At 37.2% G+C, this 20,598-nt stretch overlaps 1 protein-coding gene across 2 annotated transcripts in view; it reads right to left on the minus strand.

Annotated features, from left to right (window-relative positions):
• The window catches only part of nlgn2a (neuroligin 2a), a 223,172-nt gene that overhangs the window by 85,313 nt on the left and 117,261 nt on the right, over positions 1-20,598 (minus strand). The window contains exon 3 of one of the 2 annotated variants that reach the window (XM_065269833.2): positions 7,299-7,352. The exons of the other annotated variant lie outside the window; for it this stretch is intronic. Coding sequence (XP_065125905.2) covers positions 7,299-7,352 — 54 coding nt within the window. The remainder of the gene's footprint in view (positions 1-7,298; positions 7,353-20,598) is intronic. 2 annotated transcript variants of the gene reach the window in all.

The following is a 20,598-nucleotide window of genomic DNA, read 5'->3' on the forward strand; positions in this document are numbered from 1 at the left end:
TTCATCTTCTATCTCTCTCTTTCTCCTCTGTTTATATAGATACGTAAACCACTCATATTCTCTATTATTCTTGAACTTCAGCTTTCCACTTTATAGTATACAAATTTTTTTTTCTTATTATATCGTCTACTTTAGAAAGTGGATATCGGTAGATCTGTTTTAGGATGTAATGTGTGGGTTATTTGACTCAAAGGGGCACAAAGGCATAGCTTAGTGTCCGTTGATGAAGGATCATGGAGGTAGGGCACTAATGCTCATGAAGAAGAACATTCAAATAGTCAGATATCCGCATACACAAATGGCCACAGGGCAAACAAACCATACACACATGAAAAGCAGAGAGAGACAGGACGAGAGGCAGGAGAGATAGAACACAAATAATATGAAAGAAAGACTACATTTTTTGTTTTAGAAACAGGGAAAGAGAGTAAGTGAGTGAGTGAATGAGAGCGAGGGAGAGAGCGAGAGAGACCAAACTGCAAGGGAACATGATGGATCACTCTCTTGGTGATTCCGGCTCAGCACCTTCATCAGACACAGCACGAGTGTGTGAACACACATACACATGCACATACACACACAAACACTGCAGTGTGTCAGACAATCAAACCTAACGGGAATTGTGTGTGTGTGTGTGTGTGTGTGCGCGCGCTGGCGCATTCGGGGCAACAGCAAATCTATTGCCTAAAGGAGTGTGTCAACAGCTCTGTAGCTCTACAGTTCTAATGTATGTAAGATTCTGAACACTGTAGAAGTTGTCATGTACAGTATAACAGCAAACTTTTATGTGTCTGTTTACAAGCAAACGAAATTAGCAAAAACATGAACAGGACGTTAATATTAAAACCTATAGCATAAATGCTAACGAATCAGCAGGAAAAAAACAGTGGGAACCGTTAGCTCCAGTCCTCTGATCTGACTACAAGCTCAGCATGTTCCTGCTATTGCCCAAGTGTAAGGGAAGGACACACGAAATGCTTAAAGGGATAGTTCACACAAAAATCAAAATTCTGTCTTCATTTACTCACTCTTGCGTTGTTGCAAACCTAGATTTCTTTGTTCTGATAAACACCAATGAATATATTTTGAGGAATGTTTGTAACCAAACAGATCAGAGGCCCAATTGACTTCCGTAGGGTATGGAAGTGGATGGGGTCTCTGATCCGTTTGGTTACAAACATTCCTCAAAATATCTTTTTTTGTGTTCATCAGAACAAAGACATTTATACAGGTTTGTAACAACATGAGAGTGAGTAAATTATGACAGAATTTAGATTTTTAGGTGAACTATCTCTTTAGGCTTATCATTTTATTCTGTTTTGTAAGACTGTAAGACTATCTTAATTTAAATTAAGAAAACTGCATAATATTTGTTAAATTTTACACATTTTTGCACAAATATCACATCTGTGACACATGAGACTAACAACAATAAAGCTGATTTTCAGTGTTGGGTGTAACTATAGTTACTAAGTAATTAGTTACTGTAATTTAATTACGTTTCCCTTGAAAAAGTAAAGTAAGGGATTACTCTTATTTTTCTTGTAATCTAATTACAGTTACCTCTGATGTAACTAAATATTGTGTATGGACTCTAATCAATTATGTATACTATAATACAATAATGGATTTAACATGGTTTAAGTTTACAAATCTCACTATAAACTGATCATTAGCATTAATATTAACTAGATAGAAAAGTTTGGAGACAAACTTTATGTTGGCTTGACAATGCCTGGCCTGAACATTTAAAACAGATAGACAGAAACTTACAACAACTTTAGTTGAGTAGTCTAACTTTCCGTAAAAATGATTTAACATAAAGTTAACATGTTAACATGATGTAGCATGAAGCAAACATGATGTTAACATGGTTTAACATGAAGCTAGCATGATGCTAACATGATTAAGCATGAAGTTAGCTTGATGCTAACATGAATTAGCATGAAGCTAGCATGAATTAGCATGATGCTAACATGAATTAACATGAAGTTAGCATGATGTTAACATGAATTAGCATGAAGCTAGCATGATGCTAAGATGAATTAGCATGAAGCTAACATGATGCTAACATGAAGGTAACATGATGTAAACATGAATTAGCATGAAGCTAGCATGATGCTAAGATGAATTAGCATGGAGCTAGCATGATGCTAACATGAATTAGCATGAAGCTAACATGATGTTAAAATGAATTAGCATGAAGCTAACATGATGCTAACATGAATTAGCATGATGTTAAAATGAATTAACATGAAGCTAGAATGATGCTAACATGAATTAGCATGAAGCTATCATGATGTTAACATGAATTAGCATGAAGCTAGCATGATGTTAACATGAATTAGCATGAAGCTAGCATGATGTTAACATGATTAAAAGACCCAATCCCCATGTCTCTACGATGTTCAGATGCAGATATATAAGGCTTTGTTTATTCTGTTGCTAGGGATACTTATATTTGGTTGCTAGGGGCGTGGCATAATACCTCAATAAAAATCCTGAGAGACTGATTGGATGTAAAATGTTGTTTTGTTTTTCTGCCTCCGCTCGTTTCCTGTAATCATGTCACTGCTGGAGCAAGCTCCTGATTGGTTAATGCCGCGTGAAAATCCACCAAAGTTCGGATTTTTCAACTTTCAACGCTCATTCTCGCCAACTGTGCCGCACCATTCGCACTTACTGCGCCGCATGGTGCCTATTCGCGTCTTTGCTTTGACTTAACATGTAAATGACTTGCGCTTGCTGGCTCTTCCGCGTTTATTCAGTGTGAACACACCATTAAACTTTGTTTTTGTAATTTTTTATATTTATATACCTTTACAATTTAGGTGCATGACCCCCCTGGTTACATGGATGCTTCTTTGTAAAGACTCTCTTTTGATATTTAATTAAAGTGAAGCTGCTGGTTGATCCAGTTGCTTTTTCTCACCGCCTTCATCATCTCGGCACTGTGACAACATGGAATGTGTTGTGACACCTGTCTTATTTATATCTGTTACTATTTCTCTAAAGCAGTTTTAAGAGAAACCCCCAAGACAAAGCCAGTACTTACAGTTACTGAAACACAACCGAGAACTTAATCAGGTGTCCTGAGGTATGGACCAATTTTTAAGCCCCCCCAAAATTTTTTATAAAAAATGTAAACATAATATAAGTTGTTACAGTATGTATGCTGATACAGTATGTATATTTTGCCAAAAGAAAATAAGCAGCTAAGTAAATAAAATCTTACGTTTTGTCATCATTGCCTGTTAACACTGATTTATGTACAAATATGTATGAAAAAATATACCAAATTTGTACCATTTTAATAGAGATCTTTACCTATGTGTACATTAGTGTATTTTTTAAAAGATAACACAAAACAGATGCTTTGTTAGGCTCATGTTAATTCCCTTAACCAATCTGCTGCTTTTTATTACAGTGGTTTTGCTGAAGGTGCGTTTATGCTAATCCGTTTGATAAACCAGGGTAACCATCCGTGAAAGACTTGTTTATGCAGAAAAATTGCTAAAATTAAACACTCTAAAAATAATATTTAATTAAAATTCACATACAAGCATTTTTCATTAAACAACACTGAGAAATTGCTCTTTCATGACGTACAAGATTTAACATAATACTCAGTATGCCTGTTTCAAATATGAACATTGCATGTATAAGTATGTGTTGTAATATTTATAGGGAAACCACAGATCAGATAAACTGGTTTTAAAATAATGTGATAAAAAATGTTTAAGATCTTTGGTGTCCTGGCAAATGTGAGCCCCATTTTAGACATTTTTAAAATGTCTTTTGAAACCTGAGAAGACATATGAAACATCTCAAGCATCATCATGCATAAGTATCACTCATCATGTGCACTCCATTTAATCTCACTGCTGTCTAGAAATGGCAACAAAGACACTAAAGAGCTATAGTGGGATTTTTTATGGGACATTTTTAATAGATTTTGTAATGGACATAGGCTGGTGAATCACACAGAAACTAGTCAATGCTAAATTTAAATAAAAACATATAATTTGAGATAAACTGCATTAGCTAAGTTCTTATATTTGTATTTAAATTCATTTTTATGCACCTTGTAACCTATAATCTTGTAGTGCATTGTATTGTTGTTTTCTGTCTTGCACTGTCTTTTGTCTGGCACTGTTTGCATGGTTGCATGAATGCACTTTAGGCATTTTGTCCTTAGCTCTGTGCTGTTTTATGTAGTTCAGTGTCTGTTTGTAGCATCAGTCCTTGAGACATGTCTACTCAAATAATCTTTTATTGTCATTGTAAAGAAACATACAATAAATAAAAGTATAAACTTTCCAAAGTATACAGTAAAAAAAGTGCTTATGTTATTGCAAATAAGTGATAAATAAAGTAAAGTGCACAGATGTTGTAAAATGGTGCTGCACTGCTATATGTGTTTGAAACGAGAATAAAGCTTCTTGATTTAATTTCACTTAACTTGAACAGGTGCCTTAAATCACAGCATTTTGGGTTTTGGGGGACTAGGAAGCTCTTAAAAGCCCTTCATCATCGGTGATTTAAGCTGAGGTGTTGATATACTGATGCTGAGTAAGAGGTCATGCTCAAAGCTGTCTGAATTAACAATTTATAAAGTGCGTGTGATGTGTGAGGTACTGTCGATAAAAAAACAGACAGAGGGACGGGGGAGTGTGAAGCTGTAAATTTCAAATGTGTATGTGAGTTTGTGCCTTAATAATAAAGTGACACAGAGCCTAAATGAGCTGGGCCCTAGACACACATCATGTCCGGACATAAACTTCTGTGGCAGACTAATCACAGACTCTCTCTCTCTCTCTCTCTCTCTCAATCTCTCTCCCTCACACACACACACACACACACACACACACACACATACTGAGAGTTACACGTCCTCATGCATGGACGTTACACTCTATCCCTCAGCAAAAAATCAATCCTGTTTTGAGCACATGAGCTTAACACTGCCATGTTCACAAATAGCATTCCCTCCAAACACCTGACTCAACACACACACAAAAGTTTTTTAAGGGTGCACTGTGTGCACTCTACACAGAAATGTGTGCACAAGCATTAAAAAGTCAAAATATGGACATTTTGGTAGAAGCTATAGACCCCTTTTGCGCGGACGTCACAGATACGTCACGGCGCTAGCTGGAGGCAAAACAAACGGAAAACTTACTGGAGGCGGCTAATACAAACCAACACAGGGTCGGCTACACAAGGAGCTTTTAAAATGTCGTCTTGTTGTGTTGTTGGTTGCCAGAATCGACGGAGAACAGGCAATTTGAAGTTTTATCGGATACCTGCTGCCACTGCCAGACAAACTTCGACAGCTATGGTTAAAGCTAAGAAAACTCACTAGCTACCGTCTGTTAAAGCGTTGAGGGGAATCTTTCTGCCTCCAGCTAAGCCCCGCCCACACAAATACGTCACATTGTTTACCAACTGTAAAAGGGTCTATACTGAAATGCCATTTCTGTTTATTTACACCGACTGTTTAATGCTGCTTAATTGTGCCTATTTATAACATAACAGCGTTGTGTTTATTTTTCACATTTTATTTTAATTTCACTGTTAGCATACAATTAAATATATATTTATATCAAATTATTAGAGAAGCGCAGTTCTGCATATAGATTATTTGACCTCAGAGCACATAATTATTCTGTGCCACCTCTAGGGGTAAATCTAGAAAACTACATATAAACATTAAGACATTTATTTTGAACCATCATCTTTGCACACAGTTATCGTAAACTGAATATGGCGGTAGTACATTTTGGAAGTGTTGTGTGCACTTCTGATGAAGTTTTACAGCAAGCAATGTGATGTTGGCGCCAGTGCTGTTGCATCTTGGTTTGTAATATAATTAATTAATAATTCATTGCGTCCAACATTAAGTCTGGCGAAAATCTCAGTGAAGTGAAGAAATTAAAATATTTTGCTGATAAAAGCAAGTAGCAGATGAATAGATGCTTCATTGATTTTTAGCTTGCATGCAAAATCCACTAGGGTCAAAAATCCAAGGGCGCACATGCCCTCTGAGGTTGAATGGGCATGACGCCTCTGCACGCACATACACACTGTTAGGGTGTTTATTAAGCTGCTTACATTTTCATCCCTATTGTGTTGCAGAAACAAAAATCTAACTTAGGACATACCACAGACTATTGTTTAACATAAACCTACTTATAATGATTACTAACCCTAATCCTAAAAGAAGGCTTTTAGTTGTTTTTTACCCTAACAACCATTTAATTTTTCTTGGTGTTGCCAAATAGAATGTTTGCTCTTCTGAGGACAACTTTCAATTTTGTATAGTATACTGTAGTAGGGGTATAGCAGTGTATAGTTACAGGTGAAACACACTAATACAATTTATGGACATGTACAAATGTGTATGTGTGTGTGTGTGTGTGTGTGTGTGTGTGTGTGTGTGTGTGTCTCTGTGTGTGCCTTTAATATACATAATAAAACAAACACAGATATACATAAATACCTAGACAGATACAATACAAACACACACACAATCTTTTGACCTACATTCCAGATGTATGTTTTTTTATCTACTATAAAATAATGAAACAGAAATACCAGTCATACAGCTTAACTTAAATGAGTCCACAATATAGTTCCAGAGAGGATCCAACAAGTAATACAACAAAAGCACTATACAATTGAGCACTGCCTTATACGTATAGTTCAACTTTGTCTCCTTCCCAAAAAATAAGAGGGAAGAAAAAAAAATCAGTCCAAAACACATCAAAAAGGATCAAGAAAGAAAAATGTTGTATTAACAAACATGATTACAACATGTGCTGATGGTGTGTGTATCTGTCTTTGTTTGCCTTTGCTTTACCCACTTTTATTTATTGGCCGATCTAGAGAGTTGCTTACACTGACAAAAGATAGCAGAAACACCTTTAAGACTTGGACATAAGCTTAAAGCCAAATAATCACTCCAGGTCGTAACTTGGAGAACATAAACAGATCATAAAAACAAGTATAAAATTGTTTTGCAGACAGCGCAGGACTGTTCTTCACTCGGTTAATGTAGATATAGTGTTTTTTTTTCTTAAGGTTGCTAGTACCATGATGACAAACATTTTGCACTTATGGGTCTCCTACAGTAGATAAGTCAAACAAAAAAGTTCATTTCACACAGACGTACACACACATTATGCACTCGAGGCACATATATACTCTTCATCACCTCCAAAGAAAGGCTGTTTTTCATTTTCCAAAAAAAGACTTAAAAAGGACAAGAAAAAAGGAAAAACATGCAACAAAAATACCTTCATCTCGTGGCCGGTTCAGTGTCGATTCATCGTGTTTTTTTGTGAGTGGACCTAGGGTTCAGACAAAAAGGAGGGAAAAAGAGAAAAGAGAAAATTCAAAAAAGATTACTGTGGTAAGAGAAAAATCAAAAAAGAAAACAAGAAAGAGCAAAAACCAAGAAATCAGCAAGAGGTTACTGTTCTCATTTCTTTCAAAAGGTGACAAAAAGAAACGGAAAGGCAAACAACAAAAAAGGCATCATAAACACAGTATCACAAGAAAGACAAATCGTCTACAAGATCAAAGAGGTTTGTTGTTAGATCTGTGAATATTCTCGTTTGCCATTGTTCTACTCATAGCCGTGCTTTTAACTCCAGCTTTACTCTATATTGTTCATCTGGCTTATGGGAAGAGAGGAAAAATGAGGAATTAAACCTCTGCGGTATGAAAAAGAAGAATCTCTATTCCCAACCCCTCCCTTTTGCACCGTGGTCAAACTATCATCCACCTCAATTTAAAAATGAGGTAGACAGAGATGACCTGAGGACAGCACATAACAGGCACATGTTGTCACGCATACACACACACACACACACACACACACACACACACGAGAGGTAAAAATATGTGACTTTAAAAGTAAAGAAGAAAGAAATGACAGAGTAAAACAATATTACCTCATGAAACAAATCATTTTTGTCAGAGAAGACATTATGAAGGTATTTTTAGTGGCTTTTTACATTTCCTCATATATATTTCCTTTCTGTGTTAACTGACCTGAAAACTGCCTGTCAGAGAGAGAGAGACACACTAAAAGAAAAAGATACATTCAGAAGGATAATGAAGGGATCTCTCTCTCTCTCTTTAGACATAACTGTCCTTCCCATTAAAGGAAAGCGAAGGGAGAAAAAGAAAATGAGAGATCACCCAGACTCTGCTGTAGATGGTAAGTACTAAAGTTTACTGTGGAATCAGATGACAACTTGTGTATTTGGTGGCTGCGAAAAATATCTTGTCAATCACACACAAGAGAGAAGCGGTCTGGACAAACAGGAAGTGCCATTTGCACTGTGTTTATAAGCATGAGCTCACTACTCGATCTCCCATGCTCCAGTTTCCTGTAATGACAGGTAGTGCACCTTGGCACCCGGCGACAGAAGGAAATCTGATGAAATGATGTAATTGAATTCAGTAAAAGCCCATTTGAATAACTGTCAAAAGATATTAAGGTGATAGTTCAGTGAAAAATGAAAATTACTCTATAATTTACTCATGCTCAAGCCATCCGCAATGTCCATCATCTTTCAGACAAACGCAATTTGAGTTATTTTAGTAAATGTCCTGGCTCTTCCAAGCTTTATAATGGTAGAAAACAGGGTCCACGACTTTCAAGGCCAAAAAACCTTCACATGAGTAATCCACACAGCTCCAGGGGGTAAATGAAGGCTTTATAAAGTTGCAATTTTGGACGAAATATTTTTATAAACTATAATAACTAGCTTCCTTTAGCAGCCAATGCGCATATGTGTTGCGTAAGATGTGTAAGATCCGGTGAGAATAGACTCTCGCGAGAACCATGAATTGTGAGTTGTTATAGCAACAGACACAGTAAGTAGGTATGTAAACAGTACATGCAACCAAATAATCAGTTTGTAATCGTATTGATGGCTCAATCGTATCATGTAAACACCGTAAGCAATACATTTGAGGATAATCAGATGTGAATTTGGATCGTATTGAAGGGGGTGGTGTACTCTGATCTGTGATCCGATCAGCAGGAGAAAAGTATGCATGTAAGCGCATGAATCATAGTATTTTCTCAATCGGATGCAAAAATACGTTGTGCACATGCGCAGAACATTTGTGCTGAAGTTCACGTCTTATATTTACCTCTTATATCGTTTATGTGTACTTTAAAAAAAAAATTAGGCTACTTAAAGCAATAAAATAGCGTTGTGCCTTTTGAAAAGTGTGTTTTCATTACCTGTTTCTGAAAACTTCTTAAGAACAACTTTCTTTGCTTTTTTTCGAGATTAGATTTGGACTACTGTTTAAACTGTTTCCAACAGTTCTTTTTTTCTGTGAGTTAAAGATGAAATGATTTCGTTGATAAGTTATTGGTATTTGGGCTGTGAATAGTCATTGGGATGCTTTTAGGCTAGTTTTGGATGTAACGATTCAATTGCGTGTCCCATTAAAAATGCCTGTCTGAAATCGATTCTGAATCTCAAGGCTGCGATTCTTTGTTTCATGCACAGCTTGGCTGCGTCTGAAACTGCATACTTTATAGTCGGTACTGAATAAGATGAAGTACCTACTTACTTGCCGTTAAAACAGTAGGTACTGTATAGTATGAATCCTGGTAGTATGAATGAGATTCGGACGTACTACATCCGCCATGTTGCTACATCACGTGACATACGTCGTCATCACGTCATGTCATTTCAGCGCGAAAACAGCTGCATGCCTCTTCTTCTTCATTGAATAACTCCTCTCCCGGGGCATCATGGGATAGTGAAGTGTCCATCGTATGCACACTGCAAAATCTAACCGGAAGTAGTAGGTCATCCGGGTACTTTTCCCATACTGTTTTTCGAATACTATGTATTCGGACATACTACTCGCCTCGCCTACTGCTTTTCACGTACTATATAGTATGAAGTAGGCGGTTTCGGACGCAGCACTTGTGCGTGTACTACGGCTCTGTGATCAGTAGGAAGTCCTTATCAATCTAAAATCATTATGAGTCGAACTCGTTTATAACGTGCATTTCAAAAAGCAACACTCGTTAAATAAAAATCATTCAAAATATTCTTTATTATCATGAAAATACCGGAAACAATTTGAAGAACAGCGTATAAATATTCCTGTAGACATTGCCTGGAATAGCGTTTGTAATGCTACTTCTTCTGTGGCACAAAGGGAGTTTCTGCATGAGAGCGCCCCCTGGCTTTTGGATGTGCCGGGATTTCACCGTAATTCATTCAAATTCATTCATTGAGAAACGTTACACACCTAGTTTTGAATGTCCTTTGCGATGGTTTTGATAAATGAATTTGGCAACCATGGCTGTGCACTTGCACAGACGTTCGGATTCTATAAAATTTACATGTAAACGAACATTTTAATCAGATTGCAATGTTAAGGGTGCATGTAAAGTATATTGTCGTAACCTTCAATCTTATTAAATTTAGTCGGATTGACAAAATGTTGTGCATGTAACTCAACTCAGATTTACAAGTCATTTTAACTAACTATTATGTATCTTGACTAGATATGAGTTGCTATAACTAGAGATGAGAGTTATAACTTGTAAAATATAGTTGAAAAAATCAGTTGTAGCAACTCATCTCTTGTCAAGATAAATAAGAGTTAGTTGAAATGACTTGTAAATCTGAGTTAATTAAACAAAATTAAAGGCAGCATAGATTTTTTACAGTGCAGGGATAACTCGATATCCTCTTGTCTTATATTACTTGTGACTGCCGTTTGGTTTGGTCTTTCCTCTGTGTCTGGTCACTACGTCACTATGCCACTACGTCACTACGTATCATACGCTACGTCCTATGCTAAAACTCTTTGATAAATGGGCATTGGTCAATACCAGAAGTTAGTTGCTATAGTTTATAAAGTTTTAAATATGGGTATTTAAAAAAAAAAAAAATGCATCGATTACCAATGGAAGGCCTTGCAGAAAGATTCTTCAGATGTTAAAGGTGCTTCTAAAGACCCGGGGCATTTACTAAAAATAACAATGTTGTGTTTGTCTGAAAGATGATGGTCATGTGTATCTCGGATGGCCTGAGAGTTAGTAAATCATGAGGTAAATGAACTACCGTTAACAAAAGGAAAATTAGACGGTTCATTTTTACAATATATGTACAGAATAAGAAAGACATAAGTTTGTTAAGGTTAAAAGTAATGCTCCTCTACATTTCCCAGACTTAATTTTCCTCCTTTTGTCCCACTATACATTCATATAATGCTTCTTTTAATGATTTTTATGTTTTCAAGTTGGCTGTGCAACTCTGGAAAATCAATTCTATCTAAACTAAGAATGCTCATTTCTTTCTGAACATCGATTATGTTACCTGGACGGAGATATTGCACGCAAATTGATCCATCTCCGATCCATCTGACTGTTTCCTACCTCTCTCTTCTGCTTCACGTCTCTCATTCAATTATTTTCTGACCATTTCTCCCTATCATTTCTCAAGCCATAATCTTTTTCCATATAACCTCTCTTTGGCGAAGTACTTATGCAATCTGTTATATCAGCCAATTTCTTCATGATGACCTTGCACTGCCCTACAAGCCTTAACAGGGCAATGGACACCCCGTGTGAGTCTTTAAACCAGACTGGCATTACCAGCCATAACCAGAAGTGCTTGTGTTGTATGCATGAATTTGTCCGGAACCTTATCTGTTTAGATGTTTGCGATGTTATGCGGAGGACAGTTTGATCATAACTCTGAATTTGTATGCGTTGGCGAGTGTTTATGGTATAAATATAAAAAAATGGGCTTTAAAGGTGAATCTGTCTGCCTTTGCATGCATCTGCGTGATTGCATGTGAAGTGTGTGTATGATGTGAGGATCTATTCGAGAAATGGAATTTGGTCCCTGGCGGGATAGGATCTATCCGAGGTCACAGTTTTATGTGGATGAGCTGCTCAACCACACACACTCATACATTGCCGGCCTCATCAGCAGATGCCAGTCGAATTACACACTCCCTCTATGTTAGATGTCAGGGTTCATAATCAGGCCGACCACAGGTGTCTGCACCAAAACGTTTGCGGAGAAATCTTCTCTCCTCTGATATCCCAAACGGGAGAGAGGGGGTGTGAGTTCAATCTGCTACCTGTGGCTCACCCTCTTTACAGAAATATGATTCAGAAAATCAGCCTGAACGAGAAGCAAGATAGCCAGATGGCTTCCACCTGATGTTTTCATGCCTCTCAGCTTCTCCTGAGTGGAAACGGGTGGAAATGAGAGCAGAGATTGAAAACGAACACCCAAGTGACTTTGATAGACTGGTTACAAATGAGCTCTTTTTAAAAGCATTAAAGACGCCTGCCCAACTCGCTGTGAAGTTTCTATTATACGACATGGAGGGATGTAAATTAGAATTAGCATTAGAAGCATTTCTGTTAAACAGAATTATTCAGAGTAATGCCACAATCCAGCACGGGTCTTTTATACATTCGGAGTTCATTTGGTTTAATAAAGTGACGAGGCTGATTTCGGGTACTAAGATGAAAAGATGAGTAGAGAGAGACAAAAATATAAAGAAAGAAAGAGGGAGGGAACTTATAAGCGCAACCTTACAAGCACTATGGCAGAGCTGTTGTTGGGTGATGATATCAGACAGTTATACAACAGCACCTTTAAGGGAGAACTGTTATTAAACATATAGTTTGGTATATTTAGATTTATATATTCAACTTTTATTTTTTATCCAAGCAACTTGAACGTGCACCAGAGCGATACGTTTTAGCAGTAGCCGACTTTATCCCCAAGGAATCAAACCTTTGTCCTTGCTATCAGGAACACTGCAGTATACATGACTGAATGCTCTTTCACTGTTTTCTATGCTGCAATAAATGTCAACAATTTATAAAATGAATTGCTGTTAATATTTTGACACTGTAGTAAATTTTGCTAAAACACACACACACACGCACGCGCATACACACACACGTAACTGAGTTGTAAAAGGGCTCTTTAACAAATAAATATAATTTATATAGGCCTATTACAATGATACTGTTTTATGTCCCATGCCATGTTATCTTTTTGTAAAGGCATACTTAGAAGAGGGAAATAGAGAGAGAGAGAGAGAGAGAGAGAGAGAGAGAGAGAGAGAGAGAGAGATAAAAAACTGAGTGGATGAAAGTGGATGGAGGGATTGATATAGACAGGATATAGAGAGAGGATATAAAGTATCTGGTGATTGAGTGAATGTGTGAAAAGAGGAGTATTTGAACAGTGCGGAGCCGGGTGGATGACATTTAGGTGTGTTGGAGATACTGACAGCATGAAGGTTAAAGCTGTTTCCCCGGTAACCCCCGGTGCTCGGTATTAAAGCTGGGTCTCCAGAGAAACATGATGCCCAGACATCTACCTGCCTGTTCAGTCATAAAGACTGTAGAGAGCTGTCATAAGACTGACATTAGGCAATTTAAACCCTGTGTACAGCTCACAGATTATAGCCTGTGATTAAGGATGTTTTAACATCATGCCTAAAATTTGTAATTATATGGTTCAATGACATGACGTGCATATTTCTTTCGTCATCAAAAATATGCATTACATTCATTTTGAAAAGATGAGCTTTTAATGCGCTTGTTTTGTCATTGACCCACAAGCAAATTGGCTAACGTATAACTTTACAGATAAAGGATGAGACAAAGGGTCTGCACAATACAAGTATAAATGTAACTGACATTAAGCTAAATTGCAACAGTAAAAATATGACTACTCTATTTTTCAAATTCACCAACATTCATTTTCTATGTGTGGCAAAACTTTCTGGTTGTGCTCGGAAATGTTTAAAGGAACCGTATGTAGGATGGTGGCCAAAAATGATACTGCAATCGCTTTCAAATTACTGTATCCCATTCCCCTCCCCCTGACTCGAGGTTGCCAGATAGTATAGGCTGCAGGATGCAACAGGAACGTACTGGTTGCTACAAGACGCTTCCATTGGCAAGTGACGAGTCCTACACATTACGTTTTTTTCTTTTAAACCTTTTAAGCCAACCTGGCCATGTTGGCGGGCCCGCTGAGTCTTTGTTTACAAACTATTACGTTTACAATGTATCATATTGATGAAGAAGGGTATTAAACTTGTCATGCCATATATCATTACAAAGGGTTTAGATGTCATTTCGAAGTGCTGTTTCATGTTTCAATGCAACGAGGTCATATCTGAAATGTTCATTCATAAAATGACATCATACCTTTATTATAAAACAGCACGTCCAACTCCAGGCTCACGCTGCTCCATGCCAAACATGAAATATTGATATTCCGTCTGATTTTGTATAAAAAATCCTCAACCCATATTGTTTTATAATAATTGTGCACGCAGCACGATTCTACTATGGAGAAGGCATAACGTTACGCGATCAGGGCAGATTCAAATTCTTCTCTTCGTTTTCAGCCGTCTCCATCTTTCAAAGGCATCTCCTATACAAATCCTATATAAAAAAAAATTCTTCAGACTTTGTCACAACGTATTTCGGATTCATAACATTAGACATTTTTTATCCGACATGTTCGTGGCTGCAGCTGTGGTAACTAGAGCAGAGTTGGCAACCGACACTACTGACTTTGTGATTGGTAGATAGAAGGAGGGTGGCGCATCAGACCAAAACACTACATGACAACATAAACATCAGCTGAGGGCTGCAACTCCACTTTTTAAATGACAATATCCTGGCCAGACCATTGTTGTCAGTGATATAAGTATTTGAAATGAACATGATTTCTTAATGTCTAGTGACATATCAGGGCCATTTTATGATTAATTGATATCATTTTCTTACATATTGTTCCTTTAAAGATAGATATTTCATGACCTGTAACTGGTCACCATTTCTACACACCATATTAGTGATCCCTACCTGTCACTACGGTAGTACTCTTTAAAAAGGTCCTAATATGTACCATTTCAGTATACAGTATACATTAGGTACACAGCAAAACCTCCAGTGTTAAATTAAGACTGCTATAGACGGTTTCAGCAGTAACAACATAAACAAACATAACTTTTGGTAAACTTCCGCAAAGAATCAATAACAACAGAGTCCTTAAAGTAGTTTATTTCTGATATCAAGTAGATGGCTAAAGCGTATCAAAAACTACACAAGCTAACGTTACTGTGTAAAATTTATTTATACCATTTCTACAGATCGGGTACCAAACCTTCCTTAACATAGAGGTGGTCCATGATCGCTAGCCATAATATTAAACAAACAGAGACTGTAATAAAGTTCTGACAAAACCGACAAAAATGTGCAACTGATGAAACCGTATACCTGGTGTATAATGGTATTATAGGGAGTGCAAAATTAAGTCTAAAAATCACTAAACATACCTATAATCAGGAAAATGATTCCATCACGGTACTTATACTGTATCAGCAACAAGCAAACAATATCATTTTGTCTAATTTCAATCAAGGGTCAAGGTAAAATTCATCACTGTTAGGGTGACTTTTTGTTATTAATCTTGATCTTTAGGAATTGTGTTTGTTAACAGGTGTTCATCATTAATGTTCATTCATTATTTAATTATCTCATCATCAATGAATCAGTGTTACTCTTTTAAAGGTGACATAGAATGATTGAACGGGGTATTTATCCTTGTTCTGTGATGTGATATGTAGACAATTTTTTTTTTGTTTGGGTCTGTAATGCCTTAGAAGCTTCCTAAAAACCTCTCTCAGATAGCTCTATTAGGGTGAGGGATTTTAAACAAGCGGTTTTGCACCTATTTGGCTCCCCCTACTGGCTTAACTTGCAATCTCATTACTGATTGGCTGACTTTGCTGCCACTCAAAAAATGTAGCCAATTATTTTAAAGTGGAGGGGCAGTTAGATGCCTGTGATGTCATAAACATCAGTTTTTCAGATTGGGCCGTTTTCTGGCTGACATTTCTAAAAGAGGAATTTCTATGAGACTGAGATGTTTAGAATGTCTAGCACTTTTTATATGTTCGTGAATGCGGGTAGACTACCATTATTCAACAAAGACAAGGTAAAAATGGTTTTTCATTCTCTGTCCCCTTTAACCATCTGGGTTTGGATTATATATACACTACGGGGCAGTTTCATGGACAGGTTTAGATTAATCCAGGAATAGGCCTTAGTTATATTAGGACACTAAAGTAGGGGAGAACCGGGGCGAAAGTAACGCGGGACAAAAGCAACAAAGCGATTTTCTCCGAGCCCTGACTATATTTACATTTCAAACTATGACAGCATCTTTAGCATGCAACCCTTGACAGAGCTGGCAAATAATGCGATGTTGTCACCGTTTTGCACGTGTAGGTCCAGACAGCTGTTTTCAACCATGATAAGTATATACCTTAAGTGGTCATTTTTTTCTTATAACGCGTTGTGTTTCTCGTTTCATTACAGTACTGATCAATCTACAGGTTATTTAGTGCTCTGACACATCCTGAAGTTTGCTTTCTCTTGAGTTTTTCAAAATAAAAGCAAATTGAGTTTAAATGTCAGGAGTTCCTGTCGGGATGAATGTAACACTTGTTACTTTTGTCCGCTGCTAATACTGTTGCATTATGTTGAAAATGTATATTATGCTAATTTAATTTACTTTAATTTTGATAGTGTTCAAACGATTGAATTTTTTTTTATTCTCAACAATTCAAGTTTGTACTGAAGGGGAAATTTTAAATTAAAATGTAATTTCATTATTTTTTGCAAAGATATATGACAAAATAAGTTTGCAGTTACATATTAACAAGGTCACAGTCATGTATATTTACTAAAAAAAGTATGACACAAAAATATATCTTGTTCTATATATATATATATACCCCAACGGTTTTTTTCCTCCTAGGACTTTATTGCCTCCTGGCTAAAAAAAGTTATGAGGGTTTTCTCCTAGGGTTTTTTTTTTACCCCGGGGAGTCAGCCGACATTAGTCCCTTTCACACATACAGTCTTTACTGGTAATTTACTGGTAAATTGCAGTTAACATGTCATGTGTGAACAGAACCTTTCCGGTAAATCAGTGCTCCCAATTTACCAGTAAGACAGGTTGTAAGATTAACGGTAATTTGCCGGTAAGCGCTGTGTGTGAACGAAAAATATAGCATTACCGGCATTAAGATGACGTCAGACCGCGCTGACAGATCGGGCGGGCCAATCAGAAAGTTTTTTATACAGGTGACGCGGTATCCCCCAGACTGTTTGCAGACGTTTCCACACACATGTTGCTTAAAAGTCGAGCACACCTGAAGTTAACATCCACATTTCTTCACCAAAGTGGTTTAAAACAGCTTACCATCTAATTGCCAAATTGCCGACGTCCTTAGCACACCATCTGTGAAGCCTAATGTGCAAACGCGCAGGTTCCGTTTGACGCCGCCTAACGCAATGTTGTTTGAGCAACTTCGCGACCGCTTGCCACAGATGTGAAAACAACAAAATACGGACCGTGGCTATTAAGTCATAAACCGCCGTTTACAAATACGACACGGACGGAGCTCGCCGGCCGCGCGCCACAGGTAACTTCCGCTTTCTCTCCGAGTTTACCGGTATTTTGATACTGATGTGTGAATGATGTCTTACTGGTAAAAAGACGGAACGTCACTGCATGTGTGAACAGCACATTTTTGTATTTACTGGTAAATTCATTCTGGTAAATTCATGGTAATATACCAGAATTACTGTGTGAAAGAGGCTATTGGCTTAACTTAGCACTCTCTTCTACACATTACATTATTAATACGCACGCCTGTAAAGTTTATTCATAGCCGCTGTATTTTGCTACAAATGTTGTCTGTCGATTTTTCTGTGTTTTCCACTGCTTCTATTAATGTAAAGCTGCTTTGAAACAATTACCAATTGTGAAAAGCGCTATATAAATAAAATTGAATTGAAATTGAATTGTTACTTTCGTCCCAGCTGAAAAGATCAATGCACTACTCATGTTTGAAGTGAAATTTCTTTTTACAAGTCATTTTAAATTTCTTTAAAATTTCACAGCAAAAAATAATATTTGTCTGAACCATTTTAAGGCCAATTTTCTGAATAAAGATAGCACCTCCCCAAAGAACACAGCATGGGTGCACCGTGAATGCCCAGGAAATCTTTACGACTCACAGTGGACTTCCAACCAAGACCACATTTGGTCTTCAAAGATCACATCTTTAGTGTGTCATACATAGTGTATCTTTGACACAACATCATGTATTTCATTTTACTTTGAGGAATCTGTAACCAGATCTTCATCATTTGCCAGGTACAGTATGCAATATTCTCATTTAACTACAGTACATTTGTGTTTTCGTGTTTTAATTGGATTGTGAATTGACTTTGAATTATGACCTTCCTACCTGGTTAATAAATTGTGTTTGGATTTATTCTGTGTTGTATCCTTGTTACCGCAAAGACTGAAACAGGCTAGTACCGGACAAAAATCCCAGTCTAGATGGCATAGTGGTACATCAGTGGAGAATTTTGGAGATCCGACTAGCACTTGGCATTAGTTTAAGTTAAATTAGATGGTTGGAGGCTAATAGTGTATTTCCTGTTTAGAGTAACCTAAATGTTGTCTGACCACTCTAAATCAGATGAGCCCTTACACCATTATCTTTTAAAATTAAGTTTTTCTTAAAAATTTTACTTTCGCCCCACTCTTCGCTAGTTTTTACAAACAAAAAACTCTACTGGTTTGCATCAAAATACAAAACAATGGCACAGATATATGTTAAGATATGTCAGTGCAAGATGTTTTTCAAACATGCATTTCAGGCCCTGTTTACACGTACATGGTTATTTTTAAAAACTGAGAGATTTACCTTCGTTTGTGGCCCTCTTTTACACGCAAACGGAGAACTCGCCTCTGAAACCGATTCTTTCTAAAAACTACGGCCAGAGTGGAGATCTTGAATATCTTGAAAAACTGAGACAAACGGATGTTAAGGTGGCCAACGTCACAGTATGCGCCAGAGCTCGCAACTACGTCAAAAGTGCGACCTATGTTTACATGTTACTGCTACTCTGAACGCTTCCAAGATCACATTTATGTTCGTGCAAACTCGTTTCGTGTGTTTGTATTTGCAAATACAGCTGCTCCATTATGTCGAGGAGCAGAGACGAGTGCTCGGAGGTCAGCAACCTTATGCGTGTTCGACTTCATGCGGCGCTGCACGAACCGACACACGGATGATGTCAACGTACCGCGAGAGCGAGTTGAGAAATCACACGTAGAGGTCTAATTTCGAATCGCTATCAAACACCTACTGCAACAACTCCTCCCTCCAACACGAAGAACCAGTCTGCGTCACCACCAGCTCTGGCTAACTGTACGTAGGCTTGAGCTTCTCTTGACGGCATATATGCACGGATACGTGTAAATTAACACTTTTCTGAAAACTGACATGTGTGCATGATATTATTTTTGAAACCGGGGAGGTTGAAATCTCCGTTTATGAAAATAGACGCCCACGTGTAAACATAGCCTAAGTCTGGGACTATAGAATAAGCCTTGCCCGGGAACCCGCCCCTCAGAGTGATTAAATAACAATGGGGGTATTTGGCACCAATATGTCCCTAATATGCACTAATATGCACGCTTTGGTACCAATATTCACCTCAGGTATTATTATAAACTCTTTAGGTACAAAGGTGTACTTTTTGCAGGGGTACCACCCAAGTGACAACATGGGAATTTTTTTTGCCAATTTTCTGACAGTACGTTTTGTTCACGTTCAACCTTTTAATGTTAACAGTCCATGTAGTTACTCAACTAATTTGAGGTCATAAATCTGCATGCTTAATAATTCATTAATACTCAAAAGTCATTTTAAATTAAGTATCCTGTAAAACAGTGACATACAGCAGTGTATCAGTCCGATGCATTTATTTTACATCCTGGTAAGCGTAAACATCATAATCAAAATAAATGGTTTATGACGGCTATTCAATACGATTATGAAGCCTATTAATAACTTGTCTTCTCATATATCGAACCTCTACAGTGTGTCTGTTTGTAAATATGAGAGATTTTGTGTACAAGTGCACATACGACAGATGTAGGATAATCTTCCTGGTTTAATGTAATCTAGCTCAATTTAAGAGACAATTGTTCCCATCATTTTCTCACTGACATTGATATAATCCTGTTAAAACATACAAAACACAGCTACTAATAAACAGCATCCAATTACAATGTCACTAACAGTGTTCTTTCATTTTAACATTTTCTCTCTCTCATCACATCTCTCTCATCTCTTCTCTGTTTACACCTGCTATTAACATCCGTTTAAGGTGCTATGATCATAAAAGTATCATAAATACCTGTTTTTACATGCATCTCAAATGGATTTCCACTATGAAAAGATTTAGAGGTTAAAGGTTTAGATTTAGACAGGGCCAGGCCTTAGTTATATTAGCACATTTAAATAGTTTTTAAAAACACAGCTTTCAAAAAGCATTACCGGTCTGCATCTTGAGCCAAAATGGCACTGATATATTTTAAGGTATGTCAACTCAAAAAAGCATCTTAGTTTTGGACTATAGTTTTACTAGTCGTGTCTGGGATATTGCCATGCAGTGGT

Source organism: Paramisgurnus dabryanus, chromosome 2, assembly GCF_030506205.2.
Source record: "Paramisgurnus dabryanus chromosome 2, PD_genome_1.1, whole genome shotgun sequence".
NCBI classification, from domain to species: Eukaryota; Metazoa; Chordata; class Actinopteri; order Cypriniformes; family Cobitidae; genus Paramisgurnus; species Paramisgurnus dabryanus.